Below are 20,886 nucleotides of genomic sequence, written 5' to 3' on the forward strand. Positions count from 1 at the left end.
AACAGTGTTGTCGGCAAACAGCATGCTTCATGGTGCCTCCTTGACATCCTCCACTAGTACATCCATGACCAGATCAAAGAGGTAGGGGCTCAGAGCTGAACCTTGGTGTAGCCCTACAACAATGGGGAACCCTTCTGTCATGCTGACACTAGACCTAACCTGCGTTTCTTGTAATTTACAGAAATTATTTCAGTGAAATAATTTCTGTAAATCACAAGAGTAAAAAAATTAAATGAAATCAATTAAATAAAAATACTCTTCAGATTGTGACAAGTTCCCCAAAGTGGATTCTCCTCTTAGTCAGGTTCACATACTATGAAAACTTTTACTGTGGTAAATGTGTGGAGTAAAATTAAGCAGAAAGCAGGTATTTTTATTTTAATGTTATTTATAAAGCTCATTCATGTAATTCAAAACAGTTTTTACAATAAATAGTTGGTATTTATGCATGAGCTTTATAAATGAATTTAATAGAATGAGATAGAGAATTTTAGCTAAAAAAGAGTAAAAGAGGAGATTATAGGTTGGATATTGCCTAACATAGAACATCATGGCAATGGTATGCACACGTATTACCTTTTGGATGAAAAGAGCCAGACTGATTGAAGAAGCTGAAAGTTGAATTTCTGCAAGGAAAAGTAAGCATAGTTTTGGCAGATTATAGATGAAAATGGACATTAACATTACTGAATCTTGAACCAAGTCCATGCATGTTTCTGAAGTGAATCTGAAAGGTTTTCAGTGGTGCATTCATTGTTTCCTTTGTTTAACTTTTCATGGTCATCATCATCATCATCATACATATCAAGGAATTAGGCCTGGTATGGCCTGTTCCGGCCTTAGAAGTCATCGTTGAATCGTTTAAGAGGACGTCCTGGTTTTCTTTTTCCTAATGGCTTGTACTTTAAGGCTTGTTTTGGTAATCTTTCTATTTTCATTCTTTGAACGTGTTCCATCCATCTATGTTTATATTTTTTAATTTTTTTCAATTACTGGTTCTTGGTTTAATTCTTTCATAATATCTTCGTTTCTTTTGTGATCAAATAGGGTATACTTTGCAGTTTTTCTCATAAACTTCATTTCTGCTGTTGCTAATCTTTGTTTGTCTTTTTGTTTTATTGTCCAAATTTCGCTTCCATACATTAAGACCGGTAGGGCTAATGTATTGTATACTTTTAGCCTGGTTTGTTTTTGAACTAGGTTTGGTTTAAATATAGAGTTAATTACTCCTGTTATTTTTAAATATTTTGCAATTTTTATGTTTATATCTTTTTCATTTTCATAAGTGATCATACATCCTAGGTAGTTAAATGAATTCACCTGTTCTAAGATCTTGTTATCTGATACTATTTTAGTTCTTGGATCTTGTCCTTTAAAGGCCATAGTTTTTAATTTTTCCGTTGATATTATCTTACCTTAATCTTTGGATATCTCATTTAGATTTAAAATAGCTTTCTGTAAGTTATCTTCAGAATTTGTAATTATTATTTGGTCGTCTGCAAAGAGGAGAGTGTTTAAGTTAACTGTATGTGAAAGTTTAATTCCTTGATGTAAATTTTTACTCCATTTTATTATTATTTCATTTAAATAGATATTAAAGAGAGTTGCTGAGAGGGGACATCCCTGTCGGACCCCTTGGTTTATCTCTCTTGTATATGATAGCTCATGATTTAATCTTATTTGTATTTGATTATTTTCATATATACTTGTGACAGCTTTTAGGATATTATTTGGTATTTGTCTTTCTTTTAATATGTTAAATAATATGTTTCTTTTAACTTTGTCAAATGCTTTTTTAAAGTCAATAAATGCAATATGTGTTTCTAAATTATATTCTCTTCTTTTCTCTATTATTAATTTTTGGCAGAAGGCTGGGTCTATACATGATCGTCCTTTTCTAAATCCATTTTGTACCTCTAGAATAAAGTTTTCGGAATATTTCATTAGTTTGTTATTTAAGATTCTGCTGTATATTTTGTAACATGAATTTAGTATACTGATACCTCTATAGTTTTTAGGGTCATCTCAATTACCTTTCTTAAAGATAGGAATCACGATTGCTTTTTTCCATTCTATTGGGGGGATACCAGTTGAGTAAATTTTATTTAAAAATAATAAGAGTCTTCCTTTGAATCTTGTTCCTGCGTATTTATATAGTTCTGAACCTAGCTTATCTTCTCCAGGTGATTTTCCGTTTCTTGTTTCTTTCAGGCTGATTTCTAATTCTTCTTCAGTTATTTCCTTTTCATTTTCGTTAATTGTTTGCCAGTTGTCTTTTTTAAAATATTTGTCTGTCCACAGTTCTGTGTAGTAATTTAGAAATTCTTTTAATTTCAATTCAGTGTTTAATTTTATGTTTTCTTTGGTATCTGCATTTAGGTGTTTCAAAATCTTATATACATTGGGTCTTATTTTATATAAATCATGTTCTAAATTAGAAACAAATTTATTCCATGATTCTCTATGTCTTTTTCTGATTTCTCTTTTAGCTATGGCTCTTATTCTTTTATATTCTATTTCATCTTCTAATCTTTTACTGCTTAACCATTTGTGATAGGCTTCTTTTTTCTTTTTGATTATTTCTTTGATTGTATCATCCCAGATCTTCAGTTTTTTTCTTTTATTGAATTTTTTGGTCTTTCCTAAGCTTTCATTTGCTACTGCATTTAGTATCTTTTTATATTAAGCCATTCTATTTCTATTTCTTCATTTTGTTTTATTTTATCTAGATACTGGTTAATTCTTTGTTCATATAGCCATTGTACATTTGTGTCATTCAATAGTCTAGTTTTATAAACAAATGTTTCAATTTTTCTTTCTGTTCTTGTTACCTGTAGCCATTTAGGTGGTAATCTTAATTTTATTTTAACAAGGAAGTGGTCACTGCTTATTTCATATCCTCTGTGAACTCTAACATCTAGTGAAAATTTTGATGTCTTTTCATTTAATATGAAGTAATCTAATATTGATTTCCATCCTCTTGCTGCCCAAGTATATTTATGTATGTCTTTATGTTTATAGAAGGAATTCATTATTTTTAGGTTATTATAAACTACAAAGTCTATCAATTTTTTACCACTTCTATTTAGAGTGTGTTCTCCATGTATTCCTATATTATTATTAATTTTCGTGTTTCCAATTCTTGCATTTAAGTCTCCTGCTAAAATTATGTAATCATTTTTATTTATTTTATTATATATGTTTTGTAGCTGATTATAAAAATCAATATTATCCTGTTCTCTTCCTTCTTCTGGGGCATATAAACCAATTATTGTTAAATAGCCTCTATCTATTTTTATTCTAGCTTCTATTATTCTTTCATTCCATAATGTATAATGTTTTAACTGTTTTGAAAGTGAGTTATGAATCCAAATCATGACTCCTGCTTGTGCTCTTTGGTCTCTGTCAACTCCACTGTATATCACATTAAAATTTTCAGTTCTTATAGTTCCTTTTAATTTCTTTTTTGTTTCAGTGATTTCTACTATTTTAAAATTTCTTTCATTTAATAACTGGTCTAATTCTATTTCTTTATATGCTATTCCTCTTACATTCCAGTTTGCTATGTGTATTATATTTTGTCGTTTCCATTTTCGTTTTCACTTTTCCATTCCAGGGTCGTTTCCCATAGATTCAATCCGATTATCTTTTTCTGTCAGCTTACAAGTATGGTTATGTTCTCCATGTCAAGGGACTAGCCTGACGATGGAATAGTTCAGTGGTAGGGCTGCTACCTTAAGGCTTCTGAACTCGCCTTCTTCCGAATTTAAACCCATAGGAGAAATAGGGTATATTGAAGGGGAAAGGGTAGATTATAGAAGAAATATAGTAAGGTTTATAGAGAGGACATAGTTGTATGGCCAGAAATGAAAAGACCCCATGGCCCTCGAGTACTCTAATAGCACAAGGGTCATAAAGTAAGAAGAGTTGGCTGATAAGGCCTTATAGGAAAGATTAAAGTAAGTGGGTCTTCCTCAAAGTAGAAGAAGGAGAGGATAGATCCAGCTAGGGGTCCATGGGAGTGCCGCTTCCCTTGCAATCAAGATGATTGCCCCCTTATGGCTCTGTTGGTCCACGAGTCCTTATTCAGTATATTCGGACCACCCCACCATATATATTTATACACACACGCACGCGCATGTACACACACACATGGTGGGCTCCCCTATCCGCCACCCAGGGGACGTGCTCTCTAGGGGTTACAGGGTCCCCTGAGAGACTTTTCATGGCAGTTGTTTGAAATAAGCTGAAAAAGGCATGGAATATGTACTGGCTTCTTGGCTAGTCTTACACATGAAGAACCTCATTCACCCCTTCTACAAATTGTGTCCTCAGCAGTGTTTTCACATATTGCTATATAGTTTCCCTCCAGGTGTACAGATAGTCCTCGACTTACGACAGGGTTCCATTCCAACGTCTCCATTGTAAGTCGAGGACTTGTTTTAATTCTTGATTTGTTTGATTTTTGTTATAATATTTTCATAAATTAGGTTTCTGTTTAACTTAAAATAGTAAATATAAACTTACATAAACATTTATAAATTATTTATTAGCTCATATACATATAAATACAAAATTAGGAAAGAAAAATTTAAGGAAAAAATACATAAACACATATCAAAAATGGTGCACTTACTTTAATTTGAAATTCCTTTAAATATTAGTTAACATAAACAAAAAACTTATTAACAGTGTCTTTAATTAAACAGGTGAGTAACAGTCTCTCATTTGGACGATATGGTTATTTCTCATGATCAAGAGTAGCTGTTTTTAATCAGAAAATTGGTTAATGTTGTTTGTCTGTTGAGTTTTTCTTTTTTTTTTCTTTTTTTTTCTTTATATATTTCGCGATAACATCTGACTGCTTCTCGAATTTACTTTTCTACTTTGGCGAAGCGATCAGTATCTTGATACATATTTTCGAGTAGCTGAATTCCTTGATTCAGTTTAGAAAATACTTCAGCTAATGCTTTTACAGTAAATTTTTTAATGATTTCTGCTCTTCATCTTCCTCATTATTCCTTTCTAACATACTATGTTCAGAAAGGAATAATGAGTTTGTTCTAACATACTATGCTCATTGTACTCTTTGAGTGTCTCCTGCAGTAGTACCTTCTTCCAAATTCCTTGCATACATTGTCTCGATACTTCCTTCCATGAAGTTCTAATGTTCTGGATATATTGGTTTGGTTAATATCGAAATTTTTTTCCAAAAATCACGTCATGTTATAGCATCGTTGTCCATTGCTGTTATTGCTTGAGAAAATGTAGTTTTCAGATAATGTCTTGAATGTAGCAATCGAACCATGATCCATAGATTGAATCACAGCTGTTGTATTGGATGGAGCTAGCCGGCAAAGGTTGGTTGATTGGTAGAGCCTCTGCTACTAATAGCTCAGTTAAGTAAGTTTGAGCGCGGTTAGTAGTTGGAAGGGGACCAATCGTTCGATGCTGTTGGCACACTCTCCCTCGATGAGTCTTTGGACTCCCTGGAGGTGTCAAATAATAATAATAATGATAGATACATCACATTTATATTTTCATTCAAATCGCCAATGTGAAGAGGTTGTCCTGGAGGGACATATGGTAGGAAGGTCAGCAATAAAAAGACAAAGACAATGAAAATAGGCAGAATCATTGAAAATGTCAACTGTGTTGTGAATGGAGAACCTGTGGAACAAGTGAAACATTTCAGCTACTTAGGCACGATTTTTACTGAAGATGGTAAATTAAATATAGAAATAGACAACAGAATCAGCAAAGCTGGTATGGTGGGAAGTCAATTGAATAGATTCATATGGAATAAGAGAGAAATTAGTCGGAACACTAAATTAGTGTATACAAGACAGTGTTCAAACCAGTTTTAACTTATGGATCTGAGAGCTGGGTCAGAAGTAAAACACTTGACCAAAGACTAGAGACCGCAGATATGAGAGTCCTGAGAAAGATTAGAGGCGTGAACAGATGGCATCAATGGCAATATCATATTAAAAATGAGGATATTAGGAAAGAACTTGACATTGTCAGCATCCAGGAATGTGTTAGCAGAGCTCTCAGGTGGTATGGTCACTTAAATAGAATGGGAGAGGAAGGATTAGCAAAACAAGTGTTCTCTGCCAGGTTGGCAGGAAAATGACCCAGAGGAAGACCAAAATATAGGTGGATTGATATGGTACAAAGTGCCTTAGACGATAGAAATATAAGATCTGATAATGTTGGAGTCTTGACAAGTAACAGACTGATTTGGAGGAAAATTGTAGATAGGAAGTTAGTAATGATATAATTTTTTCATGTAGTACTGTCATATCCTGTACACCCCTTGAGGGTACATGGCAGGAATTTGATGATGATGATGATGGATATTTTAGGTTGTGATGAATAGGTTTTGGATGGCTGATAAGAGAACGAATTTTCAGAAGTGTGGTGGTCCTGATGTATTTTTTAAGGACCTTAGCCAGATGCTACCTTTAAAATTATTATTAGTTTCTGTGGTGCACTGTCTAGGAGGATCCAGAAGAAATTTCTTAATTGTTTTTCGAAGTATCCATTTTGTTTAAAGATAAGAGATAGGTGGTTTATTAAAGAATCTCTTCTTACAAAAAGAGAAAAACAAGTTCACTTATTCCTAATCATTTAGCAAAACTTCCCATATTGAATCGATTTTCATTATCGATAATGCTAAACCTCCAACAGATAATATTTCTCCTGCTGAGAGACAAGCCCTAAAAAAACTTTAAAAGAATAATAACATTGTTATTTTACCTGCAGATAAAGGCAATTCCACGGTCGTACTCAACTCTCACAGAAAAATGCTTCAATTACTTGAAGACAACAACATTACTTATTCAATTCTTCAGGAAGGTCCTACAAGAGAATTACAAAACCCATGCAAACAACTCGTTAAAGACTATGAGTGAACTTCCTCATAATGTTCACCTTTCTTTACGCTCACTACATCCTCTTATATCTATGGAGTTCCTAAGATACATAAGGAAAACACCCCTCTTCGCCCAATCGTGAAAGGAATTGATTCACCTACTTACAATCTTTCAAAATATCTAGCAAAGCACCTCAAATGTTTCTCCAATAAATTTTCATCATTCATCAAAAACACTACAGACTTTGTTTCTCATATCAAAGATATTTCCATTAATGAAAATGGCATTATAGCAAGTTTTGACATTGTCTCTTTATTTACTAACGTTCCTACAGATGAAGTACTTACATTACTAAAGGAAAAATTATCCAAAAAATTGTTTGCTTTATTAAAACATTGCATTCATTCTGGTTACTTTAGATATCGGGACTCCATTTACCAACAAAAACAAGGCCTGGCAGTGGGAAACCCATTGTTCCCAGTTCTACAAACATTTTCCTAGAAGATTTTGAAATGAAAGCTATATCTTCCTTCTCGTTTAAACCAAAACTTTGGAAATGTTATGTTGATGATATTTTCATTATGTGGAGTCATGGACACACATCTGTCATAGATTTTCTTCGTCATCTTAACAACCAACATCCTAACATAAAATTTACTGCTGAACTAGAACAAAATAACTCCTTGCCTTTCCTGGATGTAATGATTACACGATGCTCTGAAAGATTAAAATTCTATATACAGGAAACCTATTCATACCAATAGATATCTACATAGTCATTCTCATCATTTCCCACCACAGAAGCTTGGAACTATATCTACCTTAGGACACAGAGCACGCTCTCTTTTGATTGAACCGGATGAACTCCAGAAAGAAATAAATCACCTCTCTCTTATCTTTAAACAAAATGGATACTTCGAAAAAATGATTAAGAAATTTCTTCTGGATCCTCCTAGACAGTGCACCACAGAAACTAATAATAATTTTAAAGGTAGCATCTCCATTCATACATTAGCACAGTCTCTAACAAATTGGCCAAGGTCCTTAAAAAATACAGCATCAGGACGTTCTTCACCACACTTCTGAAAATCCGTTCTCTTATCAGCCTTCTAAAACCTATTCATCACAACCTAAAATATCCAGGTGTATATAAATTATGGTGTGATTGCAATATCCCTTATTTTGGACAAACCAACAAATCTATTGAACAACGTATCGAGGAGCATAAGAGAGACATCTCCTATAAAAGATCACGTGCAACTGCATTGTCAAATCATGTTCTTTTCTCAAATAATCCTAATGATAATCTCCAAAGTCACTCCATTTGCTGGGATAAATCAGAAAATATTTTTCACTGTGGTGATGAGTTCGAAAGAAAAATCGTGGAATCCAGGGAAATCATCCTGAATCCTGAACACTTAAACAGCAATTTGAATTATAACATCCCAGATAGCCATACTGTTATTCAATATTGGCGTTCACGAGAGCCTGAACGCGCACACGCAATAAACAATAGCGAGCCAGTTAGAACAACTTAAAAAATACGTTTTTTGTTACAATTATGTGTTGCAATTTTTTACCTGTAATTCCCAGTTTTTTAGATGCTTCAATGTTTATTACTATTCTATTCCTTTAATGAATACCTGATGAAGGCTGTTATAAGCCAAAACTAGTTGTATTATTCTCATAAAAAACTTTATAAGTTACCTCGGTTTTTAAGTCATTAAATCTATATTTTTTAAAATGTATCACAACAACTGAGTAGAAATCCATAATTACATATATATATTTAAGTGTTGTTAAATAATTTTATTTTCAGAGCTATATCTTTTGTCCTTATTGCTATAATTATCCACCATTCCGTGACATGCGAAAACTATCTGGTTGCAACTTCTGTACACATCCCGCTTGTCCTCACTCTCTTCAGTCTAATGGGATATCTTCTTGTTCTCGATGTGAAGGCGTACTAGTATTAGATCCTGGCTCTGGACCCAAGTGGAAACTTTCATGTAACAGGTGAATTCTGACATAGTGTATTTTAAGAAGAAAGTAATTCTTAATTTACCATGGTGCCATCCCTATCTAAAACTTTTAACTTTTTACTCACCGCACAAAAACTGCATGCCAATAATTTCATAATTCATTCTTAAACTTTTATGTAATTTTCGGTAATAAGAGTTACTTCAATTTCAATTTTTTCAGGAAATGACAAAGTACAAGTATCCCTTGCTTAACGCAGGATTTGATTAATGCAACGAAATTAATTGTGGAAATCCATTGATATACGTGGCAAGTGTTTTGATTAATGCGCCTTTAACTCCTGCGGAGTTTGCAGATGATCTGACAGATACATGCAAAATTTTTAATATAAATATTCTTGCACAATTCAGTGTATAGCTTGGAGGTCATGTGTAGCTGTGCATTCATATGTTATAAGTGATATTCCACACTGTTTTTTGCTGTCAGTTTGGTTTAACACATGTTATGTAAAGGTTTGTGATATTTGACAATAAATTGTATCTGAGGGATACCGCGACCTCCGATGTCAGTATAGTATGGTTTAGTTGTGTTTTTTTTTTAATTCTTTGTTCAATAATTTCTAGATTGTAACAAAAAATAAATACACCATCATGTATTACTGAAATAGAGAGCCAAAGGCTTATTTATCATACATGCCCTCTAAGAGATGTTCTTTACATTATGGAAAATACTAAGGAAAGTGATCTGCAGCTTACTCCACCTTTACTACTTGTTGCCCATAATATAGAAACAACAATTCATTGCCCATAAGGTTGCTTATGCTTGCATCTGGCAAGCATAAGCAACCTTATGGGCAACGAATTGTTGTTTCTATATTCGGCTATGAAATAATGTTGGATTCAATATCCACTTAATTTTTACCATCATGTATTATATTTGCAGTGTTTTTTCTTTATGTTTTATTGCATTTTAGCACATACTAGTAATGAATGTATCTCTCAGATGTACCGCGACCTGCGCTGCAATTTTTACCGCCACGAGCTCTGCAGGGTTACGTATACCATGCAAAAACATGCAAGCCTCGTGGCATGAGCATGATGATGATGTCATTCCTTCTATGAATTATAATATAGTAATCGATCATGAATGAATTGTAATTTTTACCATTGATTATTAGATTTGATTAATGCGGTTTTGATATACACAATAAAATCGAGGGATACCTGTATACTATAATATTAATTAAAAACTTTAATCAATTACCTTTCTATATTTCGGCCATCTTCAGGGATCACAAAACAATGATATTGCATGCCCACACTTCATAGAACTGAACTTGACAATGTACCAAGAATAGTCAATTCATGCTGAAGTGGAGAAAGAAATAAAGGATGTACGAATTGGTCATCAAAACTCAAAATCACATGCTTTATACATAAATTTTCCAATTCTTTTACAAGCAAAATAGTTACCACTTTAAGATCTAGAATTTTCATAAAAGAAAAGCTAATTTTCCAACGTATAACAATAAACCCTCATCCCACAAAACGCATTGATTACCCTAATATCAGAATGGATTCTCCTTCTTCTGACATGCGCAGAAGTGATGAAGGGTCTCGCATCTGTGGGCATACAGATGTGCATGCAGGCACTAACACTAAGCAAATGAGTTTGAAGAAAGGCAATTGAAGTCGGTCTAGAGTCCTAAAGGTACCCCCTAACAAGCTAAATTGGGTTGTCTTGGCCATTGGGCTGATGTTCTTAGAATGCAAATTTGTTGAGGTTTGGGAAGTTTTTTAGAACTGAAGCTGATTCAAGGAATAATCTTTGATATTTGTATTTACTGTGGTGTAATAAAGTGGCCTTCTTCCAGCATATTCTGTGCTGGGTGTCCAGTGCATGGTCAGCAAGTCCTGAGTGGCTGTATTGGTGAAACCAGATGTCCTTAGTTCAGATATCCTGATATTGGCTGTCCTGCCTGTTTGGCCATAGTAGGACAGTTTGTAACTCCAAGAGACCTGGTATACTCCAGGTAGTTTTTGGTGGAGCGGTTTTTGGTGAAACGGTCTTTGGTGGAGCGGATAAGCGATGCCAATTTCTTATACCTCAAGATATTTGGGTGCATGAGACTGCCCCAAATTTGGGAAGTTTGTATTCTAAGAACATCAGCTTAATGGCCAAGACAGCCCATTTAGCCTATTAGGGGGACACCTTTAGGGCTCTAGGACCGACTTCAGTTACCTCATTTGCTTAGCCTGGCTGCACACATCATTGGTTTGTGATCCCTGAAGATGACAATGACACATTGCTGAAATATAGGAAGGCATAAAGCAAGTATAGAAAACCTCTCACTCCAACACACTGAGATAATGGTCAATTTTAATGTCTCCTCCTTAATCAATGTCCCACTCAAAGATACCTTAGACCTCATCCCATCCAAATTTCCTCCCAATATCTCAGCCCTATTTCAATTCACCATGAACCCAGGCTATTTCATTTGGCAAGCAAAATTCTACAAACAGATAGCGGGGACGGGACAGCCATGGGTTCTCCACTGTCTCCATCCCTGACCAACATCTTTATGGAGACTTTTGAAGAAAAAAGCCTTAAACTCTGCCCGACATATACCCGCTGTTTGGATATGCTACATAGATGATGTATTTGCAATTTGGCTGCATGGTCTGATACACTCCACAATTTCTCAACACTTAAACAGTCAACATCCCAGGATCCAGTTTACCTTGGAAAAGGAAAACAACAACAGTCTCCTTTTCCCAGACACTCTGATTACATACCAGCCTGATGGATCCCTAGCTTTCTCTGTATACAGAAAACCTACACATACAGGTACTAGCAGTCACCCCTCCCTTCCCACCAATATGAGATCATAAAAACCCTGTATAACAGGGCAAAATGAATCAGTTCAGATAACAGTGCCTTAACTACTGAACTTAACTGTATCCTTAACACCTTCTTAGCCAATGGCTACAACAGCCAAAAAATAATTAAAACTAGTTAGCCACAACCCACCTCCCTCTTCATAACAGAGATTACTTTAAATCTATCACCATTCCTTACATCTGAAAAACATCGGATACATCCGAAAAACTAATAAAAATCCTAAAAAAAAATTACCTCACAACTAGTTACAAACCACATAAGAAATTAGCATCTCTTATCCACTCCACTGAAGACCACTTCCCCTAGACCTACCTGAAATATATCAGGTCCCTTGCAGTTGCAGTTTGCAACTGCAAGGGACAGTAGGACATGGTAGGACAGTTTGCAGTTGCAAACTGTCCTACTATGGCCATACAGGCAGGACAGCCAATATCAGGTTATCCGAACACAGGGACTACATCCAGTTTCACCAATACAGCCACTCAGGACTTGCTGACCATGCATTGGACACCCACCACAGAATATACTGGAAGAAGGCCACTTTATTACACTGCAGCAAGTACAAATATGAAAGATGCTGGAAGTTTATTTTGCACCTGGTTAGACTATAATAAATTTAGTGTAATCCTTTATCCAAGTGTAAGCAAACAAAGTTTGTGCCTGAAAATATCTTCAGGACTGGGGCAAAGTGGTACATCTGTATATTTGAAGATATTTTCAGGCGCAAACTTTGTTTGCTTACACATGGATAAAGGATTAAACTAAATTTATTATAGTCTAACCAAGTGCAAAATAAGCTTCCAACATCTTTCTCTAAATCCAGAAGTAATTTAATAATAAGGTGGTACTTATTATTAAATTACAACTCATATAAGTAAATATGACCTCTCCATTGCTTCCTACTTAGTATCACCACTTCTGGGTCTGCCTCCCACTGACGAGACCTCAATAAAGGTCAAAAACCGGTCTGGGTAGCAGCCCTTTCCTAAATGCATAGCATCATATGTCTGCAAGGAGATGTGCTTTGCATTGTGGGAAATACTGGGACAAGGAGTGATGAAAACTTGGTTCACCTTTGCTATGAGTTGCCTATGTATGTACCACCTTACCCCAGTCCTAAAGATATTTTCAGGCACAAACTTTGTTTGCTTACACTTGGATAAAGGATTAAACTAAATTTATTATACAAATATGAAAGATTATTCCTTGAATCAGCCTCAGCTCTAAAAAAACTTCCCAAACCTCAACAAATTTGGATACATGAGACTGCCCCAAATTTGGAAGCTTGCATTCTAAGAACATCAGCCCAATGGCCAAGGCAACCAAATTTAGCCTAGTAGGGTGCACCTTTAATTGCTTGAAGTATAAATTGCTTTATACTTCAAGCAATTTCTAGGACCAACTTCAGTTGCCTTTCTTCAGCCTCATTTGCTTAGTGTTAGCCTTCATGCACATATCATTGTTTTGCGATACCTGAAAATGGCAATATCACATTGTAGAATTATAGGAAGGTATCGATTAATATTCTAGTATACTTTGTCATTTCCTGAAAAAAAAATTAAAAGCTGTGTATAACCAACATATAAGTTATCTATAAGAATTAAGAGTTACTTCATTCATAGCAGCTACACACACACTATAATTGTGGTTGTTTATGATACTGGAAATTGGGACAGTTTAGCTTTATACTTCAACAAGGTATTATCAGAAGTTGCTATATCATTTGGGTATAAACACCTCAATTTCCATTTTCTGTACATATAGCTTGAAATTGTACATATAGTGATTGAAATACAACAGTACTGTTGTATTTCAATCACTTATTCTACTCAAGGCAAACATTCATAAAATATAGGGGACTTTATAGGGACTGACAGTTCCACCATAACATTGACCTTTTACATGGGTAACCATGTACTACATCACAGATTTCACAATGGAAAATTGAGCAAACCAACTAGCTCACCTTCTATACTTTAGCCGAATTCATTTCTGCGACAGTCAGCATAGAGGGGCCTGGTTCACTACATTACTAAATCAGTAATGCATATGGTGGAATGATTGTTGCACAGTAGCCAGGGAAGCTCAGAGAAAAGTATGGAATATCTTCTGCAAATATCCCACAACAGCAAACCTCATTGCTTTCAAACGAGCCTGAGCAAGATATTTGTTGTCAGTGCTAGAAGGATTCCTGGATTCAATATACATTTTCTATAACAATATCAATCAAGAGCAAAGAAGTATGGGATAAAGGCAGGTGCACCACCCACCAGCTCTCTATCCTTGAACATAATGAATGCACAGTTGCCAATCAAACAGCATTTGCCAATGCAGTTGAAGAGATATTTGCTAAAACATCAGTATCTTCTTATCTCCTCAAAGTCCTTGCCCAAAAATGCAAAGTAGAAAACAGCATTCTGTTTTCTTTTCTAATACTTAGAACAGTACTGTTGTATTCTTCAGTACAGTATTTTGAACAGTACTGAAGAATACAACAGGTCGTTCATGAAAGAAGAAATGAAAAGCTGCTTTGCTTAAATGTTGCCCATTGCTCATAGGATCAGATTACATTCATGATGAAATGGTGAAACATCTATCGCATCGGCCATGGACCAAATTTCAACAGCATTTTCTTGAGAATTAATTTCCAAATACCTGACAAAAAGCTATTATTGTTGTCTTTCCAGGCAACAATAATAACTAAGCCAGGAAAGAATCCAGAATCCCTAGTAAACTGACCAGCTGCATGTGAAGACTCTGGGAAAAAATGATTAACTCTCGTCTTTCATGGTTTCTGTAACGAAACCACTTTTTTTCCAAAACACAATCAGGCTTCTCAACATATCATTCAACAACTGATCATCTAGTCTGGCTGGAAGCATCCTTCAGAGATGTCTTCCTAAAACATGAGCACTTATTTTCTTTGATATGGAAAAAAACATATGCCACCACTTGGGATTTAGAATATCAAAAGACCTACACAGTTCTAGTCTTAGAGGGAATCTTCTTGATAACCAAACAGCTTTCACCAGCTGTGAATAATGTCTTTTATGTGGATGACTTTACTGTCTTCTGTCATTTATAATATGAGGGTCATAGAAAGAAAGCTGCAGCAAGCCATTGATGAACTGGGCACTTGCAGCTAAGTTAAATTTTTCACAGCAGAAGATAGTATGTATGCATTTTTGCTGCAAACATAATCATCTTGACCCAGACATCAGACTAGGAGAAACTTTAATTCCAGTTGCACCAGAAGCGAATTATTTTGGGGGTCTTATTTGACAAACTCAGTTTCCTCCCTCACGTATATCAGTTGCGAGATAAATGCCATAAAGCAGCGAACATTCTTTACACCTTATCTTCCACCTCTTGGGGTTCTGATAGATGTTATTTGCTTTGGCTGTACATGGGATTAGATCCAAACTTGATTATAGGTCCCAAACCATAAGAACTGCATCTGGAGCATATTGAACTTTACTGATCCCTAGTTTGTACATTGTGGCAAACGAACCACCTTCGTCTTCAACATCATTAGCTGTGCCTATTATTCTATAAAAATAAACTTCCTGTCAGACCATCACACCTGGTCAACTATTTTCTGCCCCCATCAGGAGAACCTGTACAACATCCATCGAACTGCTATACAACAAGCCATTGAACAAGCCCCCCCCCCCTTTTTTTTTTTGGTGAATGAAAGCTCTCTTATTATCTCTAGATATTGTGTTAGACAACATAGCACAGATGCCACTAAATACACTATCACCATAGCATTCATACATACCACCCTGCAGCTTTCATTTCTCCAGGCTACCCAAATTTTCCACCTCTCATGTTCATTACCAGCACCTCTTTCCAGCTTATAGAAATGAATAATTTGATTTTGTGACTATTATGCTGATGGTTCAAAATCTGAGGCCTTGGGATCTTCTGCTGTCTTCCCAGACAGTATAATATCTACTTTGATCCCACCAGAATGCAACAACTTTGCTTCTGAGCTGTATGTGATAGAGCTTGCATTAAAATACTGTTTCCCTTATTCAGAGCAATCTGTAGAGAGAGAGAACCAATAAACAAAATGCCCCCTAATTTGGCCGGCACCCTAACCAGATCATGGGATAACAAAAATTAGCTTTAAAAAATGACTGATTGGGGAAATATGGCACTGTGAATGAGAAAAGATAGTTAATTTTGCCTACCACTTGAGTCGTAAGGCAGTATAAATGAAGAAATGAGACTAACTCTACATCACTTGAGTTACATGTGCCATAGTAAGACAATTAGATTTGCCATGCACAGTGTATGGAGACCTTTGCACAGAGCATTGCAGTGCTAACCATATAAACTCAGCCACAGCCAAGAATTTCAAACAGGAGATGCCAGCATATGAGAATCATTTGCATTGACATTTCTGGCATGCATGGAGAGGGACAAGGATTGACTTTGGAACATCCTCTGGAGTGAAGACATTTTCATTTTCAACAATAAGCACTCAAAACTGCTGTCTTGCTACAGAGAATCCCTGTGCATTTCATCAAGTTCCTTTATATTCACTGAAGGTCACAGTATGGATAAGATTTATGGCCAAGTTTGTTATTTGGCTTTTTTTTTCCTCAAAGAAATCCATTGAACTGGACTTGTGACCTGCACTATCATGGCTCATATTATCTGGATATGTTGAGCAGTTTTGTCATCCCTCAACTGCAACAAAGAGGGTGTCTGAACACAACATTGTTAATGCAAGATGAAGCACCTCTCCACATAGGACATGAAGTTCAACAATTATTAGATGAACATTTTGCAGAAGATAGAATAATCACTTACTCGTTTTCTATGAAATAATCACTGCATTCACCTGACCTTAACCCCTGTGATGACTTTTGGCTTTGGGGTTACCTCAAAAGCATGGTATATCAAGACAAAGTTCTTCACCAGCAGATTTGAAACACAAAATTGCATATCATGTTTGAGACCTTTCAACAAATAAGTTGTGTTCTGCTGCAGACAGTGCTGTGTGTCAGCATCAGCTATTGGTCATGCACAAAGGCCATCATCATTGATCTTCCTGATAACTCCTTGCAACATGTCTGCTCATCGACTCTGAATCATTTCACAATCATATACCATTCAGTTTACATTAACGTAATTTTCTCCTGCTCACAGTGCCATAATCCCCTTGTTGGTCATTTTTGAACTAATTTTGTTTACATGGTCAAAATCTATTCCCCACCAAGTTTGAAAGAATGTCTAGTGCTGCAGAAACATCTAGGACTCTAGATTCAACACATCCTGTATCAGTTATGGAAGCTACTTTTGGATGTATGCTTTTGCTGGATTCCAAACCACATTGAGATGAAGAGAAACGAGACTGCAAATACTGCAGCTAAGTCAGCTTTTCTTTAGCTTCCACCATATGCCTGTCCCATACGCTGATTATCAGCAGATCAGACACAAACTGTTATCTCAGTGGCAGTCATCATTGAATAGTAACCAATAATAAGCTCTATGGAATCAAGCCTGAAATTAAATTATGGCATTCTAGTGTACACAGTTTGTTCTTGCTTGGCTCTGTATACATCATAGGCATCTTGCACACTTCTTCCTGTTGAGGTTTTTGGTGATGGGTTGTGAAAGGAGAAACTTGTTTACATTTGATTTGAACGCCTGTATATTGTATTCCTTGGGAAATATGTCAAGGGAAGACTTCCACAGTACTGCAGTAGCAGGGATGAATGAGGAGGAGAAGAAACTTATTCTGTGGGTTTTGAGGTGTGCTGTAAAAGGATGTTGGGCGGCAGCTGTACGTGTTCTAATGGGCTTAGTACAGGGTGGGGGAATTATTGATGCTGTTTCAGATGAACCTTTTCAGTGAAAGTGTTTATAGAATATTCAGATGCAGAGCCCAAGCATCTATGGGAAAGTGGGGGGAGCGAGTTGGTGAGGAATGGGTCATTTATTAGTGTAATTGCTCTCCTCCTCTGTATTGAGTCAAGCATTTTGAGGGAGCTTTTTGGAGTCCCACTTGTATAGTGTTAACAGCTGTTTAGAGGTGAAGTAGCGTCTTGAGCGAAAGAGAAAACCTAGTTTTTTGGAAGCTGAGGATGCAATGGTTGTGACGTGTTTATGCCAGGAGAGGCTTGATGTCAAGGTAATTCCAAGAAGAGAAATTTCGTTCTTGTCTGTGAATTTGAGTGTTATCAAAAACAATGCTGGGGGAAAATGGTTCTATTTTTGTGAGAAATAAAAGTCAGAACTGAGTTTTACTAGCGTTGAAGTTGACAAGGTTGTCTGAGCCCCATCAGAGGATGGCTTGGAGGTTGGAATTAAGAGCAGTGGTGGTTGATGTTCTGTGGGTTGAAGTGAGTTGTATATTGGTTAGAGGGTTGGTGAGAGAACTGAGCCTTGAGGGACCCCAGCATTAGTTGGATGGTGAGAGGATAGGGAGTCATCTACCATCACACATAATGTGCATAAATACAGGAAGCTGGTAATCCATCTGCAGAAGTCCTGAGGCAGTCCAAATGATGGGAGTTTGCTTAGTAAGCCTTTGTGCCATACTCGATCAAAGGCTTTGGAGATATCAAGTGCAACTACTTGGGATTTGCCGAATTTCTCCATAGTATTTGTCCAGTGATGGATGATGTATGAGAGTAGATCTCCTGTTGAACAGCTTTGGCAGAATCCGTACTGGTGGTCGCTTAATAGCTGAGTACCTTCAAGGTAGATTAGGAGTTGAAGATTTTCTCCATTACTTTAGATAGAACTGAAGTGAGTGAGATAGGGCAGTAGTTAGATGGAAGTGATTTGTCACCCTTTTTAGGAATGGGTTGAATATAGGCCAGTTTCCAGGTTTTGGGATATATATACCAGTGGAGTAAGTGAGTGTGTATAGGTGACATAGGATAGGAGTCAGTTCAGATGCAGACCTTCAGGATAACTGGAGGAATTCCCTCTGGGCCAGGAGACTTTTTATGCCTAATTTAGACAGCAGGTTTGTGATGTCTTTTTGGCAAAAGGATATAGGGGGCATTGTATGTTGGGCAGTTGTAATGACTGGAGGGCATTTGCCATTGTTAGTTATGTGTGCATTGGAGCCAAAGTGTAATGCCAGGAGGTTAGCTTTTTTCTATGGATGATGTTGCAAATGAGCCATCTGGGTATGATAGAGGTGGTAATAGTGTAGGGCAAAAATTACGGCCAATTCCCTTGGCAGGGGACCAAAACGCACGGCTGCCATTTGGACAGGCTGCAAGCTTCCTGCTTTTTGCCCATTCAAAATCTGTTTTGGAAGTATTGATACTACCAAAACAGATTTCTTGCATTTGTTTTGGGCTTCAGTGTAGACATTGAATGAGGATGGGCTCTTACCCAGTATAGTCAAAAATGTTATTTATTCCCTTATGGGATCATGGACGTAAGTTGAGGGATGACACCATATTGCTATAAGAACAGAGAAGTGGAACATTGTCAGTTCTGCAAACCCAAACTAGTTAGCCTAACTTGCCTTTTTTTTTTTTGTATGGATGTTTGCTCTGCTAGAAACTACAAAAAAAATATGGACTAATGGTTAGTATCAAGTTTTCTATAATAAAGTTAGGGAAAAGTCCAACTGAAACACATAAAATGTTATGAACAGTGTATGGTGAAAAGATTTAGACATCTTGAGAGATCACAGTTGAAAGGATGCTAATTTTATAGTGTTTTCTGACATTCAGAAAACTTCACACAGCAGGTGAGTTTTTTTGTTTTTTTTTAAGTCAGGAAGGCTTTAACATGTATATTCAGTCAAAAAAAAAATTAAGTGTGACCTTGGAAGTCCTACCAACCGAAACTACAGGCTTGCACCACCAGATTTGGAACTAATTAGGGACTGTTTTAGTACATTGCGTCTGTTTACTCAGCACTCAGTTATTTTGAGGAAGATGAGTAAAATAATATTTTCCTTGTCCATATTTTTGGCTTTTTTGAATTTAGTCTCACTACTGTTTTTTGTGCTATGTATAACTATATTTTGATGATTTGACAATGATTGATGAAAAAATACTCCTAATAAATCTTATTTAATGAAGACTTGAGATTTAATTTCTTTGTATTAAATATAATTCTTTATTTATATTTTATATGAAATAGACTTTTTAATATATTTCATTAGTTGAGGATAACTGTATTGCATTTGTTTCATGTCATTTTATTTTTGAAATAGATGTGACTCAATTGTTCATCTTTTTGAAGATGCATCAAGAGTAGTAGTAGAAGAGGATACTTGTAATGAATGCGGAAGTCAGTTAGTCACAGTTGAATACAAAAAGGCAAGTAAATATATTAAAAAGATTTTTTTAGGTGCTTCTGTTCATTTTAATTTTTATATAGATACTAGATCATGGATTTCATCAGAAAACTAATATAGTTTGCTAAACAACAGTGCCCTTTCAGCTGAAAGCGAGTTAGTTGGTCTAATACAGTGGTGGGGATTTCCTCCCAGAAACATGTTTTTTTCATTAGAACATACATTATTCTAAAGAATATAATTGACAAATGTAGCATAGTATATAAACAGGATTAACCACTGTCTGTGAAATTACTTCACTGCCTCAAACCAATTATGCCTGGCATGGTATAGGAAAGAAGTAACATTAGGGTGAAACAACTTTAGTACAGATATTCCTCTGCATTTGAAAAGCTATCTCTATGTTATATGTTTATGCCCATAAAAAGGTAGCTGGAGGTTAATATTATTCCAACAAGAGAAATTTTTTTTGTCTAGAGACCTAGACAGTGAGGGGTGCAAGAAATAAACACAGCAACAATTTTTGGGAAAATTGATGCATAAAGCATGGGATTTAGCCGAACAAATTGTATTCTTATTCGTTAAACCAAAATAAAAAATGATGGTACAACATGACAAATATTCATGCCGGCTGGGGCGTCGCCTGGTTAAACAAGGATCCCTGTTGTTTTCGCCAGGGAACCAGGGCGAACAGTGAAAAGTCAGCTACTGGAACAAATCTGAAAACACACCCCAACTCGACATCACCAGAGTTAAAGATCGGTACTATCAATATAAGAAGCCTGAATGGCAAAGAAATGGAGCTTGCTGAGGAATTAGATAAGTACCAGATCGACATAATAG

The 20,886-nt window shown here is 35.9% G+C and overlaps 1 protein-coding gene across 1 annotated transcript in view; it reads left to right on the forward strand.

Moving 5' to 3' along the window:
• The window catches only part of Top3beta (DNA topoisomerase 3-beta), a 233,460-nt gene that overhangs the window by 208,413 nt on the left and 4,161 nt on the right, over positions 1-20,886 (forward strand). The window contains exons 14-15 of the mRNA XM_090414786.1: positions 8,698-8,894; positions 19,960-20,065. Coding sequence (XP_090270912.1) covers positions 8,698-8,894; positions 19,960-20,065 — 303 coding nt within the window. The remainder of the gene's footprint in view (positions 1-8,697; positions 8,895-19,959; positions 20,066-20,886) is intronic.

The sequence above is a fragment of the Typopeltis vanoorti genome, chromosome 25, assembly GCF_054136105.1.
Source record: "Typopeltis vanoorti isolate ZY-2024b chromosome 25, IOZ_Tvanoo_1.0, whole genome shotgun sequence".
Lineage (NCBI taxonomy): Eukaryota > Metazoa > Arthropoda > Arachnida > Uropygi > Thelyphonidae > Typopeltis > Typopeltis vanoorti.